Here is a 17657-nt window from a genome sequence, read left to right as displayed (position 1 = left end):
TGTCCGGCTCAGTAGAGACCGCAAGTCCGCCGCAGGGCTGTGGAAGCGCTGACGTTGTGCGTGGGACGCATGAAGGGAGTATCCCACCTTTTTGTGCTAATCCACTTACTGTTACGTCAAACGCCTACGATTTGATCAGTGATACCAGTTTTCTCGAAATCTATCTGAATTGTTCAGAACTTTTATATGAAGTAGCCGACCCTGCGGAAGAAACCTCATTTGACTTCCTCCTCACCATTATGAAATTCAGACATTTCATTTGTCTTGCTTTTTCCAACGTGTGTGCTCCGTAATGTCTGCAACACACTAATGCATCAACTGTGTGTGGAATAGATGCTGTTTATACAAAAACATATGCGAACATGAAGCTATTATACCGTGAATTCAACAAAACGTAATGGTTTTTTATTTTTCCCCAATGGCATTTACCATAGTGGTTCTTTTTAGGCGCGCTTTGGCGCTACAAATCAGAGGATCTCATGATCCATGTGACTCACTGGCTCAAACTTCAGTCGGTGCGCTTCTCGGCAGCAGGCCCTTGTGCACTGAACCAATCACAAATGTTTCCTTATTCACATTGTTAGGTGTGCACGGTCATTGTCATGACGACGGTGGTGGCGACTGCAGGGAAGAAATGTAGTACTCTTACAAAACGTTGACGGCACAACTTGGTCTAGAAAAATACGATTGATATTCTTATTGCGTGTTAACGGTGTTGCAGTGGCACTAACCAGTGCTATTATTAGGCTAACTAGTCCTGAGGTTTCACCAGAGTATGGTTTTGAAATATGTCCAAAAGGTGCGACATTCCCCTTAACCCTCGCCCCGATTCGACGTTTTTCGTAACGCGGGCTGATAGGGAGGGGGGAGAGAAAGGGTCCCTGCGACCCCCTGGCGTTTTCAAACTAAGAAAGAATGGCATCTCACGATTGGCAATAAGTTGCACGTTGCTAGGTTAATAATTGACCCGATTAGACCGCGTCAAGAGTGAATTTTCTGTACGAGGTCATTGATCGCAGGGACACGGCATTTAAACCGGCGTGTTTCTGTACAGATTTATGACGCGTGATCTGTTAGTGAGGCACACAGTCTGCCGGCCTTATAGCAGATTAAGTGGAGCGTTCCACATTTGTATGGGGCTTTGAACTGAAAAGAAAAACATCCTAAAGATAATTCAGTGCATTCATAGTTCTGCCCTTCTCAAGACCTATACCATTCTATTTTCTGAGCTAAGCGCCCGCGAAAAAATGCAGACTATTTCTTGGAGTCTATTTCAAGGTCACCCAGGCATTCCTGGTGCCATAATAAGGCCATTCAAATCCTGCCATTCTAGTAGCCATGCGGTGATCAAGGCCAAAGAAAAACAATCCTCGATTCGTTCATATCTAGCATTTATGCACACGACTTCCAGATATACCGGTCGTCGATTATCTCGAAATCATTGTTGTGAAAGATAAGATGACATAATAAAATAATGACGTAGTGAGGAGCATATCTACTGTGCGGTAACATTGTGTTGTCTAGAGCAGCCTTCTGCACTCAGAAGCATACCAATAGTTAATAAGCGAGCTTTTTCCTCATATCTGATGCCTGCTTTAATTTCCTCAAATGTGAAACATTCCCTTTAACCCTCGCTGTTACAGGGAATGACTCGTAAGGATTTCTGAAGATACCTCTCCGGCATGTCTTGCAATCGCGCACAAATTTTCGGTAGCCTCTGAGCCATTTATTGCACGTGTTTTGAAATGAAAAACTTGTCCCTTGCGTTCCTGGTTGTCGAAAAGCGTTGTTTTTTAGGAACACAGCACGATGGTCAACGGACGGCGCGGGCGGCTGCCGACACTGTTACAGTAACGGAGCTCCACATGATAACTGTATGCTCAAGGCACAAATAACTACACACCATGCACTTGACAATGAACGCGCTTTTTAGAAACACAAACTACACGCAAATTTAGATTTTATGTCACTATGGAGTATGATCCCGTACATATAAGCATGTAAAGCGAAAAATGTTTAATTTTAAGGAAATCTTGACCGTTTATCTATTCTTTATCTAGAAATATAACGCATCTTGTAGACCGTCAGACCCTCTTGAGACCAATCTACTGCCTTTTTTGCGAGACACCATCTTCCTTAACTTCGAAACGTCATGGGTATGGCCGCCTCGATGTCTTCTCCCCCTCCCTCTCCCCATCAGTCTGCGTTATGAAAACCGCTGAATCAGGGGGAAGGCTAATGGATGAGCCATGACCAAACATCAGATGGCATGCTGATCATGCAGTTAAAATTTTCGCCCGTGTATACCTAATGACATTACCCTGACAAAAAAGGAAATGAGATACGTAAAAAATAGCAAAGAACATTCGATAAAACCCTACAGGTATTGCATGCATGCACATGAACCCTTACCTGAAGACACATGCATCTTCGAAATCTGACATCAACCCCGTAGCATTAATAGGCAAAAACTGTTTGGCTGCCAAGTTTTTAAAAGTTCCAACATCACCATCAGCTGAGTGTTTAGTTGGATGTGATGGGTAAAACAGCATGATAAGTCTTGCAAGGCTCCCCAATACCACCAACTACACATCAACAACCTTACCACCTTCAGCAACAGTTTTGGCCCAAGAGTATTGTTTGACTCCTTGAGTGAATCCTGATTGATCCCAACTGATTGAATAACCCCAATCATGGATCCCAATATCCCACAGTGAGATACAACACAAGTGAGACAGACTCGCATCAAGCAAACACTACCAGGTGTCCATGGTCTAGGCTCCTTTCAAAATAAGTACCGTTGGGTTAGGTTTTGCTCCAGATCAGCTGATGGACTGAGTAACCTTTAGAAATCTGTTAAGCACTGCTTATATAATTATCAGATAAAGCCATGATCAACTGAACTAGCCCTGCAGGGGCGTGGTTTCAAACTCATTTGCACGGATCCAGCCCCCTTGGATTTCAGCTCACAATTTTGAGAAGCAAGCAGGCCAACCCTGAAGCGAAACCCGTTTGTTGGCGTATATTAGTGACATACCCTTTCATTTTTAGGGCTATGCTCTCCTAACTTCAACTAACCTCGCAAAACTACACTCCTGTCCCAGGCTCTGAAAAGAAAGTTGGTCTAATCGGGGGAAAATTGTTCCAATTGTACTCTGAAGACGAGCCCAGCCATTTTTCTTCCTGGGCTCCCGAGACTCACCTCCCATCCCACGCCCACTCCTACGCATTTTGCAAAACTGCATCCATTTAGCCTTCAAATCTAGTAAGTAGCATGTACCTACAAGCACTTGAGGATAACATCACACAAATTGGCGTAATATTGAATTAGAGTAACCAAAATCAGAAAGTATTAGAATGGCAAGGAATAATAAAATCAAACTGGCCGTTTGGCAGGTGTGAGATAAAATATTATTTTATGTTACCATTGTGCCATGTATAGAGTTACGTAACGGTGATGGACGCCTTCAGAAATGTTTTCTGCATCTGCTGTTATCGATATTGCACGGATTTCATTTCAGATTTCATTCATTGAGGTCGCGTTAGGAAGTGCGAGACCTGTGCCGACGATATCAGATGCTGCTGGATAACCTGACACAAGAGTGACTGAGGTATAAACTAACATGGATATCACTAGCGGAGGCCTCGCACTTCTCAATATGGTCTTGAACAACGGAATCTACCACGAACCTTATGCAATATCGATATCAGAAGAAACACAATGCATTTATATAGACCCCTGATCATATTCCGTACATCGGTAGCCTTTCCACTCCGGGGGACCTCTTCCACGGGCAGCAGCACGCTGAGGACGACGGGACGCGTCCATGAACGTCCGTTGATATTAGCCACAGTTCGCACTTCTTTTTCCACTGGATAAGCTCGCCGTCAAATAGATAAAACATTTTCTGCTGCATCGAGCACACGCTTAGATCTGGCTCCTGCCTAGTATCCAGACACCCTAGAGCGCTTGTACTCCGCCAAACGAGCATCCCGATGTACATCGACCAGCACGAGCACCGTCCATCAGAGCGAACTAACATTGCGATGGGTTAATATATATTCGATGGCCGTCTCGCTCGAGACACTCACCACTCACCACCCGGCGGGGGTTCGCCATCTCGCTCGAGACACTCACCACTCACCACCCGGCGGGGGTTCGCCGTCTCGCTCGAGACACTCACCACTCACCACCCGGCAGGGGTTCGCCGTCTCGCTCGAGACACTCACCACTCACCACCTGGCGGGGGTTCGCCGTCTCGCGCGAGACACTCACCACACACCACCCGGCGGTGGTTCTTGAATATAAGCCCCTCGCGCCGTGTGACTGATATGTGGACAAACAGGTGATCTCCATCGCAAGGTTACTTCACGCCAAGTACAATGAGAGGAATGCAGATCACACATCAGCAGCACTACGTTACCAAGACGTGCTGGTGCTTACTACCTGAAGTGACGTTCAGGCAGGCCCGCCCCGGTTAGGTCACCGACCTAACACCACCACCGACATAACAGGTCACCAGGTTAGCGGCCTGGTGACGGCCAGCTCAGCTCCTTTCATGTCAGATTAGGCAAGGCCAGGTCGCCGGCCGGCCGGTCTGTCGCTCGCCCGTCAGCTCCGCTAAGTAAGGCTCGGGTCGGCGGTCAGCGCGCCCGCTGCCCGCCGCCAGTACCGGTGCTGACATCCGCTTGCTGGCCGCCGCCGACACCGGCGCTGACGTCCGTCTACTGCCCGTCGCCGTCACCGGCGCTAACGTCCGTGTGCTGCCCGCCGCCGGTACCGGTGCTGACGTCCGCCTGCTGGCCGCCGCCGGTGTTTGTACTGATGCCGGCGCTGATCTTCTCGCCGTCCTCGTCCACCTCCTCCTCGAGTGAGGTGCGGATGCCGGGCCCGAGCGCCGGCGCCCGGGTGCTGCTGGTCGGCGGCGGCACCTGCAGGCGGGAGGGGGGCGCGCGCGCCGGTACCAGCGCCTCCTCGATGCGGCGCCAAATCTCAACGGTGGCGCGCGGCCGGCTCTCGTTGGCCGTGCGCATGTCGTACAGCCGCAGCTTGGGCCGCATGCAGACGTACTCCATGGGCGTGGAGCATTGCTCGTGCTGCCACTGGCCCGTCAGGTCGTCCATGAACACACACTTGTGGTCGGCGTCGTAGTGGTCGTGCGGCCCAAAGTTCTCGAAGGTCATGATGGCGCCGTCCGCCCAGCGGTGGAAGCCGTCGTCTGTGTGGATCAGGCCCAGCCACACGTTGCTGCCTGCCGATTGTCACGTTGATCAGCCAGGACGCTCACCAGGCGCACACCTGGGCTGCCAGGAAGCTCACCACCCGCACACCTGGTCCGCCAGGACGCTCACCACCCGCACACCTGGTCCGCCAGGACGCTCACCACCCGCACACCTGGTCCGCCAGGACGCTCACCAGGCGCACACCTGGGCTGCCAGGACGCTCACCACCCGCACACCTGGGCTGCCAGGACGCTCACCACCCGCACACCTGGTCCGCCAGGACGCTCACCAGGCGCACACCTGGGCTGCCAGGACGCTCACCAGGCGCACACCTGGGCTGCCAGGACGCTCGCCACCCGCACACCTGGTCCGCCAGGACGCTCACCAGGCGCACACCTGGTCCGCCAGGACACTCACCACCCGCACACCTGGTCCGCCAGGACGCTCACCAGGCGCACACCTGGGTTGCCAGGACGCTCACCACCCGCACACCTGGTCCGCCAGGACGCTCACCAGGCGCACACCTGGGCTGCCAGGACGCTCACCAGGCGCACACCTGGGTTGCCAGGACGCTCACCACCCGCACACCTGGTCCGCCAGGACGCTCACCAGGCGCACACCTGGGTTGCCAGGACGCTCACCACCCGCACACCTGGTCCGCCAGGACGCTCACCAGGCGCACACCTGGGCTGCCAGGACGCTCACCAGGCGCACACCTGGGTTGCCAGGACGCTCACCACCCGCACACCTGGTCCGCCAGGACGCTCACCAGGCGCACACCTGGGCTGCCAGGACGCTCACCAGGCGCACACCTGGGTTGCCAGGACGCTCACCAGGCGCACACCTGGGCTGCCAGGACGCTCACCAGGCGCACACCTGGGTTACCAGGACGCTCACCACCCGCACACCTGGGCTGCCAGGACGCTCACCACCCGCACACCTGGGCTGCCAGGACGCTCACCACCCGCACACCTGATCCGCCAGGACGCTCACCAGTCACACACATCTGGTCTGCCAGAACGCTCACCAATCACACACACCTGGTCTGCCAGAACGCTCACCAGTCACATACGTGGTCTGAGTCGTCGAAGCCGTTCACACAGAAGGCATCGTCTCGACAGCAAGTTGTGGGTGTGGAGCAATGTTGCAAGACGGTTTGGGATTGGCACACATGTGTCACCTTTGTTACTCAAAACTAGCAGCGCTGACGACTCGAACCACATTACGGTAAGGCTCAGATGGGCGTATGCCACATGTAACGTATATCAATGTACGTACGCTGTGCACATGCGGTTGAACCCCAAGTGAATCAAGAGGAATAAATGCCCTTCTTAAAATGCATCCCCAGGGGAATGAAAGCCAGGCAGCCTCGTGCTGACTTGGACTGCGACCGTGTAGCGTATCAGCCCGTCCGTGTTGCCAGAGGTCGTACCCGTTAGATGGGCCAGCCGCCGGAGAACGTCATTTTGTCGGGCGTTGAAGACCGCAACGAACCGCGCGTCCATCTGCAAACAGCCGGAACCTGCCTCGTTCCAGCTCTTCAGCACGTTCGGAGAGGAAAAGTTGTAGCAGAAGTCACCGGCGCGGATCCAGTCGGGACCTCCACACGTCTCCATGTGTGGAACCTTGCACAGCGCCGGTAGCCCCAACCCACTCTTTCGTTTACCGCATGTCGGGCACCGTTTACCTCTTGTCTTTCGTTTGTCCCTTTTGTTTGGTTTCTTCTTTTCTTTGGCCCCTTTCTTGTGCGTCGGTTCGGACGCACCAGCGTTTTCTTCGTCTCCGCACGGCACGTCGTTGCGCCACTGCTGACCGTTCGCCAGCTGCGCACAGCTACCGTTGGTGCCCGCCTCTTGTTCCCAGTTGGTGAAGTCAACAAAGGTGCGGTCTGACCAGCGCCAGCGCTCTTTGACACGCTTTAAGCCAATCCAGGCCGTGCCGTTTATGGCGGTGTCGGCCGCCACTTTGTTTTCATCCTCGCTATGCAGACTGGCCAGGTGCGCCGATGGATGCAGCTTGCGACAGGAGCTTTCGGCCAGGCTGAACGTGTTGGACTGGCTGTCGGTCAGGCGAAAGCAGAAATCCTTGAATGACTTCCATCCGTCGGGGCAGTCGGCCAAACACAGCATCAGCAGCGCCGTCACGACAGCAGCGCGCAGCATCAAGGGCTCTGCCTTGACACGCAGCCAAACTCCTGGTTTCGGCTGGTATACACAGCCTTTTGATGGCTCAGTATTCGCATAATTAGTCATTTTTCATTGAGAACGTACGGACTGGCCATAACTACTCCAGAAAACATTTTCTAAATGCGGGCAGGTGCCGTGCATTACTTGACGCTGAAATAGAGCGTGTTGTGCATATAAAATCACCAAGAGGATCTCACGATATTTACAGTGAAATGTGGATCAGCTTTAAATTGTCATTATTACAAATGCTGTAAGATATTGGTGCCATCGTGCTTGCCGCTTGTGAAACATTACGGGTAAAAAGAGTGCATACGCTTTTGTGGGTCTTCTGTACGGCAGAAAACGATATTCAAGAATTGTTGGTAACTCTTCCGCAAGTATTCTCGACGGCTCAAATTGCCGTAATAACTTTTTGAATGTGGCCCTGTAGGTGACCCTGTTTGAACTGTAGAGATGGTTTATCATGCTCCTGAGAAAATACTTCATTTTGAAAAGTTTCCCAAACTGTTCTTGCACGAATGCTGGAAAAGTGATTAAATATTGATTTATGGTGTGCACATATGACCATGCTATTATAATGTCATAGCTGTGTGGCCATTCAGTGCGGTTAGCTGGGTCGGGTCCAGAATCGCGCTTGACAGGTCCCAGCGGTGAGAACACCGAGGTTCTGCAAACAGATAGGAGATACGCTTTAATTTACGACGTGACAACATTTTATGGCCAACTTGAGCTGGTAGTAAAGTTCGTGTTCGAAGAAGCATAGATCATTTTCATTCCACGTTTTTTGCGACACTTTTCGTCCCGTGTTCATGTCATGAGAGGCAAATCCGATTAGGTTGACGCTGTTAAGGCTACCAATTCAAAAGACGATGACAACGCGGAAACATACTTATAATCCCACTCCACTGACCTCATGGCCTTTCGCTTTAGATAAGCATCCATTTTCCGATAGTTCTGCAACACCTTGTTCCTATGATGACCCCAGTTAACCTCGTGTTTTAGGAGCCTGTCTTGTAGTGTAATCATATATGCGTATTCAGATTCAAAAATCAAAATAATCTCACAGAATTTTGGCCATCATGACTTTCTGAGGGTCGAGTAAGGTCACTGACCTGACATGAACACCAGGGTCTTCTTGCTTAGTTGAGATTCTCAGGTGAACGGTGGTTGAATAAAAATATCTGAGGGAGATTCGGACACCGATCGTGAGTTTCACTTCTTTGTTCTTATTTGAACCGAGTGTCATGACAGGAAGATCCCAAAATTTGACACAAGTAAGGTCTCATACAAGCCTATCTATCCTACGAATTCAGCATTTTTAGCTCACCTAGTTTTTTAGATCTCAGGGGACCAAATCGAACCCCCTTCCCCCTCCACCCCGCCCTAGCAGCGTCGTATTCGACTGGTCACCCAGGCGCTTATTAATCAACAGGGATACTAAAAATGTGGTCTGTGGCACGATGCACAGGTCGTCACACAGGCACGCAGTACACGGTGAAAACAAGTGCCAACGCCACTCGTCACAAAATACCCTAGCACAGTAATTTTACGACGAAGTTCTTGACTGAAGGACAAACTATTCCTGACGAATGCAAGTATCTTCCAAGCGGCACAAAGCTGAAAATGAATGCAAAACTTCGCGAAATCACAAAAGCAAACTAAAAGAGAGTGTTGTACATTTGTATGGGATTTTGAACCGAAATGGCCGCCTTAAAGATCATTCGGCGCAGTTCACAGCCCTGCCCTTCTTAGGGCCTATACCTCTCTAATTTCTGAGTTAACCGCCCGTGAACGTGTGCGGACTATTTTACGCAGACTTTCAAGGTCACCCAGGCATCCATGACACCATAATGGCGTCAGTGAAACCCTACAATTCTAACGGGCATGCGGCGATCAAGCCCAATAAAAATATCATCGTCGAGTCGTTCATATCTGACGTCCAGGAGCATGATTTCAAGATATTACGGCCGTAAATTAGCTCTCAATCAATGTTGTGCAAGGTACGATGAGGCAATCGAACAATGACGCATTGAGGAACGTATCGAGAATGGGGAAATTGTAAACTAAATAGAGAAATTGTGTGGTCCAATGCAGTCCTTTCACTTAAAGGCACACCAAACTCATACGTGAGCTAATTTCACCATATGCTGATGTTTGCCCCAATATCTTCAAATACGGAATGTTTTCTTCAATACAAACCGTCCCGCTGTCCCTTACCCGTGAGCCAGAAAGTAACTCGCATGGTACGCGAACAGGTGCGAAAGCTTTTTGTCGAAATAAGGTCTGCGTTTTCCTGGTATCTCGGGGTTGAGACCTTTGTGTTACAACTACGTCAGCGAATGCAGCGATTCCTTCCACACAGACAGACTCCACGTTACAGCTTGCCCTGTCCACCCCTCCCGGAGGAGCTCGTGGCCCGCTCATAGTGCAGGGGCCACGGCGCCGCAGCGCCTCAGCGATACATACTCAAGCAGGGGCGGGGGGGGGGGGGGGCTCAAGAGACGGAGCACTTAGCCAACCCACAAGTCAGTCCGATGAGCGGAAACGTCCTGCAGCTTATAGTTTTACTTGATCAGCTCGAACGCCTGCAGAAAAAGTTATCATATAGGACAGTGGTGGTTGCTGCTTGCGTCAAATTTACAGCGTACAGTTGTTCATTGTTGCGGCTCGTGCAGTCGTAGTTTTATAGATACACGTTTCAATGGGAGGACGAAGACAGATTACTTCCAAACGGTGCGCAAGCCAAACAGATAATAACGGACCAAACGGTGTGCCTATTCCGAAATCGTACTGATGGCCGCTGCATATTTTCCCTGACGACGACGAAGGAGTTACAACTTTATCAATGGGGGAGGGGGGGGGGGGGCATAATGCATAATGCATGACAGGGAGCTTTTATTAGAACCATAACTGCTTTGATGTTGGCAGTGCTTCCCGCAACATGTTGGGAGCTACCCAATGCTGTCCAGAGTGTTGGCCAGAATAATACGTTTTGGAAAAGCATTTAGGGGTGCGCAAGGAACTCAGGGTTCGGTACTCTAAGCCATTTTTGCTCATAGAATGTAGCAAACCGCTATTAAAATGTACATCAACATCAGCTTGGACGCCTAAAGCCAAGTCCCTAGCGCCCTAGCCCTATTGCTACCCTGATTCAATGTTTTTGGTCACAATGTCGGGCCTTATGTCCCTTGGCCGATCTGATTTGGTTTTTGGCGGGTGGTAGCAGTGAATAAGCCTTATAGCTACCGATTTTTGGGCCCTTTGTGCACCCCTAAAGATGCATGAATTTGACAACATTGACTACACTGAACTGGTCTTGTCCCGGGGAACCAGACTAGTCCCGACAACCCAAGCCTTTTTCAAAAAGTGTTATTCTTGGACACCGTAGTGTACAATGATGAATTATATAGGCGATCTCCAGTTTAGGGCGTGTGGAAGTGACAGATAATTCTGGTTTTCAGCACCGACGAGCAGTCAGGCGACTACAAGCCGTCCGACGTCCACGGCCCTATCGACGACCACGGCCCCATCGACGCCCACCGCCAGCACACTGACCACGGCCAGTGGTCAGACGACCTCACCCACTATGCCGACGACCTCACCCACTGCTCCACCAACCACACCTGATTCTACCACACCTTCCGCTCAGTCCACAATGCCGAGCTCGAGCTCACCCACGCCGCCGCCATCCACGACGACCGCGACGCCCGACACCCCTGACAACACAATCAACGACCTGATCGATAAACTCAACGGCACAGCGGGTGAAGACATTAGCGGTCAGGACGTCATCGACACGGTGGATCAGCTGGGCAGCCTGCTGGAGCAGCAGGTGAGGCGGTGAGCTGGTTGGACGCCCAGCTGAAGTAGTAGATGGGAGGTAGTGGGACAAAGAGTGGGTTGGCTCAAACGGGCGGCCTCGGCCAGATCCGTGTTCCGGAAATTCTCAGTTTAATCTTTCAAGCTTTTAAGTGCATTATGACCCCAATGGTATGAAGTCCATCGCTTTGCTTATCTCTTCCAGTGTTGTCTATGACTTTTGGATGACGGCGCGAGCAAAAGCGTTTTTTATACCAGTCTAGTATTATAGTGTTGGTAGGCTCACTGTCCTAGCAACAAACGTAAATTGTCATGGGCCGATGAACATCCAGCTACGGCAGAAGGTAAGTGGTAAAAGAGCATTTCAACCACCCCGAGGGCTTAATAGGCATGCTGCATTGTCGCCGTGGTGTAACTACGCTTCAAGTGGCGCGGTCAAGTCATTTGGAAAATCAGGTCATGAGAAATCAGTAAAACGACAGTTTCGGGTGCGTAAAGTTGCACACCAGCTAGGCTGTCAAGCCACGCGTCCGAGCCCTCCACAAATCCGGGATGAAGCTATGGTGATGGCTTGCAAACCGTCGTGTTGATCATATGTCAGTATGGGCGGATTACAATTTCCCAATTTCGACGGAGGTGTTGGATGTATAAATTTTGCAGCGCCCAATGCATCTTGGGAATTAAGAAACTCGGACACCCTAGACACACCACATGGTACAGGCATTTAAACACTCACGTTCCCCTTCAGCCTTACCCCATGGATCTGAACAGTTTTATCACTGCGTTTTTTCATTAAGTTTTGGTCATTGAGATTTTGGGTAGCTTGGCTTATATCAGTTGTGCGAATGTTTCGAAAATCTTAAGCTTCCATGACGTCCCGTTCAAGGACCTCTTCCTCGAAATCATGTTGAGGAAATCCGCTTAAAAAATAAGTCCAGGCTTTTTATTTGCCTTTATGTTTCTGAAGTGCATTGCTGTCGTTCCGTGGCTTTTAAATGTGAGGACATCGAGAGTCAAATTAGGTCAAACCTCGACCTTTGCGATTAACCCTTTGCGGCTTATACCATTTGTACTTCCAAAGTGGTACAGGTTCCAAAGCTTTAGAAGGCCTTTCTAACGCCGTTTTTCTCAGTGATGTAGCTTGCTTAGGTTGTGATATATCCCTACGGACGAATGCAACAACAGCGTTTATCATTTGGCCTCACATAATCTGTTGTAGGGCACATGTATCGATGTCCGAAAGCTTCTATCACCTGATAGAGGCATCCGAGACCTATCTGGCGCCATGTTCTGCATTGTCTTAGCGTGCTTAGTTCTTGAAATAACAGGAAGGTTCTTAAAGGGTCGCATTGACCACAATGACCCTGCTTGACCTGCCAAAGGTCACATTGGTCATAGTTTGGTAACAGCAGCAGCAGCAGGTCTCTTTCAGTGTGGTATGAACATTCTAATGCCAGTTCCGCCTGGCTCTAGCTTGCTTCTTTTTAATATCTCAGGTAGAGCATCTGAGCCATTTCGTAAGGCAAAGGCGTGTGGCGAAGGTTACAGGCGCATTTTTTACCTCGCACACGCTAACTCCACCATCAGTCTCTACAAAACAATATCAGGCCTAAACTTGCTAAGGGACTATGCTCTGTCATGGCTTTGTCTGCCAGAATTGCGTCACAAGCTCGAAAAATCAAGGCTGTCAAAGTCCCAAAGAAAAGCAATGAACTGCCTCTGTTCCAAAAGGAGATCACTGAATGTTGAATTAATATCAATGGAATCAATCGTTACATAACATCAGCAGCTAAGCCACTATATTAACTTTCCCTTTCTCTTGATTTTCCATTTCCTCTCTTCCTCAACGCCTATCTATCTATTGCAGTGTCATTTAGAATATTTTTTGAAAAATGGATACGCTTGATCTGACGTATGAAGTCAATAGTACAGGAAAATATACAACTAGGAGTATCTTTACGTTTCAACCAGTCGAGTCTTCTGATCAGTTCCGATGACATTAGTGGAAAATGAATTTATCCTCCTCCTCCAGCAAACGCGAGGTGGCAAATGCCCCAATTCATGCCGGGGCACGAAAATGAGCAAACATCGACAGGCTCACAAGGTTCTCACGAAACACCTCTGAACGTGTGTGGGTGATTGGCGACGTCGGAGCCAGCAGTGACCGCGAGCCAGCGACCTTGACCTTGACCTGGCGGCGCCTGCCCTCCCGTCAGCGGAACGTCACACAGGGCATGGATCAAGGCGACCGGCTCGTGAGCAACACCAAGTTTACCGAGGACATGGTGCGGCTGGTGGACCTGACGCTGGGGGCCACCAACGCCTGGCTGTCTAACATGACTGAGGTGAGCTATCCAACATGACCGAAGTGAGCTATCCAACATGACCGAGGTGAGCTGTCCAACATCACCGAAGTGAGCTGTCCAACATGGCCGAAGTGAGCTGCCTGACATGATCGAGATGAGCTGCCTAACATCACCGAAGTGAGCTGCCTAACATGACCGAGATGAGCTGCCTAACATGACCGAGGTGAGCTGTCCAGCATCACCGAAGTGAGCTGCCTAACATGACCAAGATGAGCTGCCTAACATGACCGTGGTGGGCTGTCGAGCATGACGGAGGTAAGCTGTCCAACATGACCAAAAAGAGCTGCTTAACATGACCGAGGTGGGCTGTCGAACATGACCGAGGTGGGTTCCGCGGCTGGCCGGGTCACACGGTTACGCCGCAGTCGGAACGGGGCAGTCAACCCCGTTCCGAGCATCTCGTCGACTTAATCGCAGTCATGGGTGGGCGATTGACTCATCTCGCCGCCGGCTTCGCCGCGTTTGGGGAGGAGCAGTCGGTCCTGCCTTTGGTCGATTCAACCTCATTTGGAGACGCGCAGGCCCACCCTTCCAACAACAGCACTTCAGCCCGTCTTCATCCGACTTGAGCAGGTTGTTCCATCCAGGCCTGAGGGGACTGGCAAGAATCCCACTCCACTTTGGCATCAGTGTGTTATGGGGTCCTGTTGCCGATGGGTTCTTCACTGGATGACGCAGGGAGCCATTCCTGCCTCAATGAATGACGCAGTGACGCAGGAAACGCCCCTGAGGAAACGCCGCTCCGCACCGGCTCTTAGGCCGGGGAACCCGCGGTGGCCGCCTGCTCGCGTGCAGAGTAACGTGCAGGCGTGCAGCCGAACCAGTAGCTGATGCTGACGTGAGAACGTCCGGCTTCGGGCGATGGGGCTGGCGTGGTGTGGCAATCGTGACGTAACAGAGTGATACTGCGGTGATAACACCTGTTTTCACTGGGTGTTATCGCGGGGCGCGTCATTTTGATAACGGTATTGCGATTTGTGGCAGGCGTTGCCCGTAGCTAAGCACATGGCACACATACACACACACACACACACACACACACACACACACACACACACACACACACACACACACACACACACACACACACACACACACACACACACACACACACACACACACACACACACACACACACACACACACACACACACACACACACACACACACACACACACACACACACACACACACACACACACACACACACACACACACACACACACACACACACACACACACACACACACACACACACACACACACACACACACACACACACACACACACGCACCGACACAGCACGCATTCATGATTGGGGTCCAGAGCCTGGGTTTGGGATGCTTTACTCACCCCAGAGTGAAGTATTGGGGCCTTGTTTATTGTTATCATGGTGAGCTGACTGGTGGTCAGTACGTGCGCAGGGTGCGGCTTCTTTTTATCAGTTCCGCAGGTCTCAATGGTCTACAGGCCACCGTTCTGCAGTCTGTCGCGGTTACCTTTATCTCGGAAAGTTTCAAAATCTGCGAACAGGCATTCTTCTCACCTCGGTTCTTCTCCTGACAGCCGCATGTGTACGTCTTCCATAAGTGTTCTTTCCGGAGCTACTGCGTTGAAAGTTGTTGACGTTAGAGCAGGAGGTCTGTGGCGTCATGTTTCAGTTGGGGCACCCAGGACACAAAAAACTCGGCAACTATTTATGGCAAAGATCTCGTGGAAAAATCGGACGCCGTCACCTCCAACAACTTAATAGGTTCCAAAATAACCGAAATGGCACACAGTACCAGAGGACACTTAAATGCATATTGTTCACCGGACACCACAACACACCAAGAAGACTTGGGAAAAGAGACGATTGCTACAAAAGACCTAAAGAGAAACCAAATACCTAAGCATAACATCAGGACGCCCCAGACAAGAAAATGGAGTTTTTACCTGGCTCCTAAGTTGCTGCTCTCTAAAAGGCCCAGATGAGATCTCTATAGGGGGGGGGGGGGGGAGCTTGAGATCGGAACCGCCTCTCTGGAAAAATAAATATTGCGTTCGGGCCTGAAACATGCTAAATGTTGTAACCATATATACGAGAGTGAATGGCGCATCAGGCGTGGCAGTAAACTGCCGAGTGGTTTTGACACGTCAGCATTGTTGCAGACTCAGCGTCAGGATGCATCGAAGAAGCTGATGTCCAGCACCGAGAACACGGGCTTTCTGCTGGCCAATAGTATGGCAAAAACCGGCAGTGATGACGTCATCGAAATGACGCAACCCAGCCTGGTGATGTCTGCGAGCTCAGTCAGCAGGTACGCATTTATCCACCCATTCTGTAGGACTGGTCAAAGGTGCTTCATGACACATTCAACAGCTGTAGCTATTTGGGCGCAATCTGGCTGACTCACCCGCTCGCCAGCTGGCTCTCTCGGAGTGTCAGTGGAATGTAGTATACATACAAATCTCTCCTTTTCTCTCTCTCTCTCTCTCTCTCTCTCTCTCTCTCTCTCTCTCTCTCTCTCTCTCTCTCTCTCTCTCTCTCTCTCTCTCTCTCTCTCTCTCTCTCTCTCTCTCTCTCTCTCTCTCTCTCTCTCTCTCTCTCCTCTCTCTCTCTCTCTCTCTCTCTCCTCTCTCTCTCTCTCTCTCTCTCTCTCTCTCTCTCTCTCTCTCTTCCTGTCTCAACACCTCTCCCTTTCTTTCCCCTCGCTCGTTTGCCCGGACATGGTTACAGCTTCGGCGTGCGCTCTCCTGCCACAGACGGCACGACGGGAGCTTCAGGTTTCCGAGGTCGGCTGACGTCCAGTCGTGGATCGAGCTGCCGGCCGGCTATGCTTTGCTGGCGCCTGGCGCCGGTGACCGGCTGCCCCAGGTGGGCCTGCTGTATCGCTCCGCCGTCCTGCCGTTCATGCTCAGCCCGGCCGACAACAGGTGAGGCTGTCGCTGTCCCCCATCCTTCCTCAGCGCACTCCGTCTCTGAGCGGACACCCGGAGTGCCGAGGTCCCGTGAGACATGTGTCGAGGTGTCAACGATGGCATTGTCTGTCGCGCACTGAGGATGCAGTTGGAGTGGATGGCACAGCCAGGCTCGTGCAGGATCACCTAGTATTCCATTCGTCTATTTCTGAAAACCAGTACCGAATTGCGGGGTCAATGTGAAAATACTGATCACAGCTCTATATTGTCGGCACTGCACTGTTACACTGAATGGCAGAGAAGTGGGCTGATAAAACTGATATTAAATTTTAACTTTGAAAGCGTAGCAGCTTTCGTCAAGGAAAACAAGTAGTTTACCAGCGTTGAACAGTTGCGGCAACAACATCAAGTGGCAAATGAGATGCAGTAAGCAGGAAAGGCAACACCACGAGTTGACCACGCATCTCTACGAGGCTAGGCTACGTTGCTTTGGATGTCTGCCCGTCTATACGCATATTATATGGCAGATTATAGATTCTGCAGATTCTGCATAATTTGATTCTGGGCATCAGATTCTGCTTTCCCTAACTAGTGATTTGCCGCATGCTGGGAAATACCGCCTCGGGATGGCGCGTATAGCGTACGGGTGTTTTTGGAGGTAATGGCACGTTACTGACCGTGCCAGTCACAACCACTCATTCCAGACATAGCACAAGGAGAAGCACGAGTGACGCAAGTGTGAGCCTCGTAAACGTCCGATAATACTGACTTACAGCGTTGCGGGGGGACAAGTGCGACGAATGTAGAGGTGCGCCGCCAAGGTGTGTGTGTGTGTGTGTGTGTGTGTGTGTGTGTGTGTGTGTGTGTGTGTGTGTGTGTGTGTGTGTGTGTGTGTGTGTGTGTGTGTGTGTGTGTGTGTGTGTGGTGTGTGTGTGTGTGTGTGTGTGTGTGTGTGTGTGTGTGTGTGTGTGTGTGTGTGTGTGTGTGTGTGTGTGTGTGTGTGTGTGTGTGTGTGTGTGTGTGTGTGTGTGTGTGTGTGTGTGTGTGTGTGTGTGTGTGTGTGTGTGTGCTGTGTGTGGTGTGTGTGTGTGTGTGTGTGTGTGTGTGTGTGTGTGTATGTGTGTGTGTGTGTGTTGTGTGTGTGTGTGTGTGTGTGTGTGTG

The 17657-nt window shown here is 50.9% G+C and overlaps 1 protein-coding gene across 1 annotated transcript in view; it reads left to right on the top strand.

The window, feature by feature from the left end:
- LOC119109839 (adhesion G protein-coupled receptor L3) overlaps window positions 1–17657 on the top strand; it is a 42123-nt gene that overhangs the window by 13590 nt on the left and 10876 nt on the right. The window contains exons 4-7 of the mRNA XM_037233592.1: window positions 10871–11241; window positions 13445–13573; window positions 15746–15894; window positions 16340–16510. Of these exons, the coding sequence (XP_037089487.1) occupies window positions 10871–11241; window positions 13445–13573; window positions 15746–15894; window positions 16340–16510 (820 nt within the window). The remainder of the gene's footprint in view (window positions 1–10870; window positions 11242–13444; window positions 13574–15745; window positions 15895–16339; window positions 16511–17657) is intronic.

This window comes from Pollicipes pollicipes, unplaced genomic scaffold (genome assembly GCF_011947565.3).
Source record: "Pollicipes pollicipes isolate AB1234 unplaced genomic scaffold, Ppol_2.1 Scaffold_7231;HRSCAF=8579_pilon_pilon_pilon, whole genome shotgun sequence".
Taxonomy (NCBI): domain Eukaryota; kingdom Metazoa; phylum Arthropoda; class Thecostraca; order Pollicipedomorpha; family Pollicipedidae; genus Pollicipes; species Pollicipes pollicipes.
Note: the sequence above shows the minus strand (reverse complement) of the source record. Positions and strands in the feature narration are given on the sequence as shown.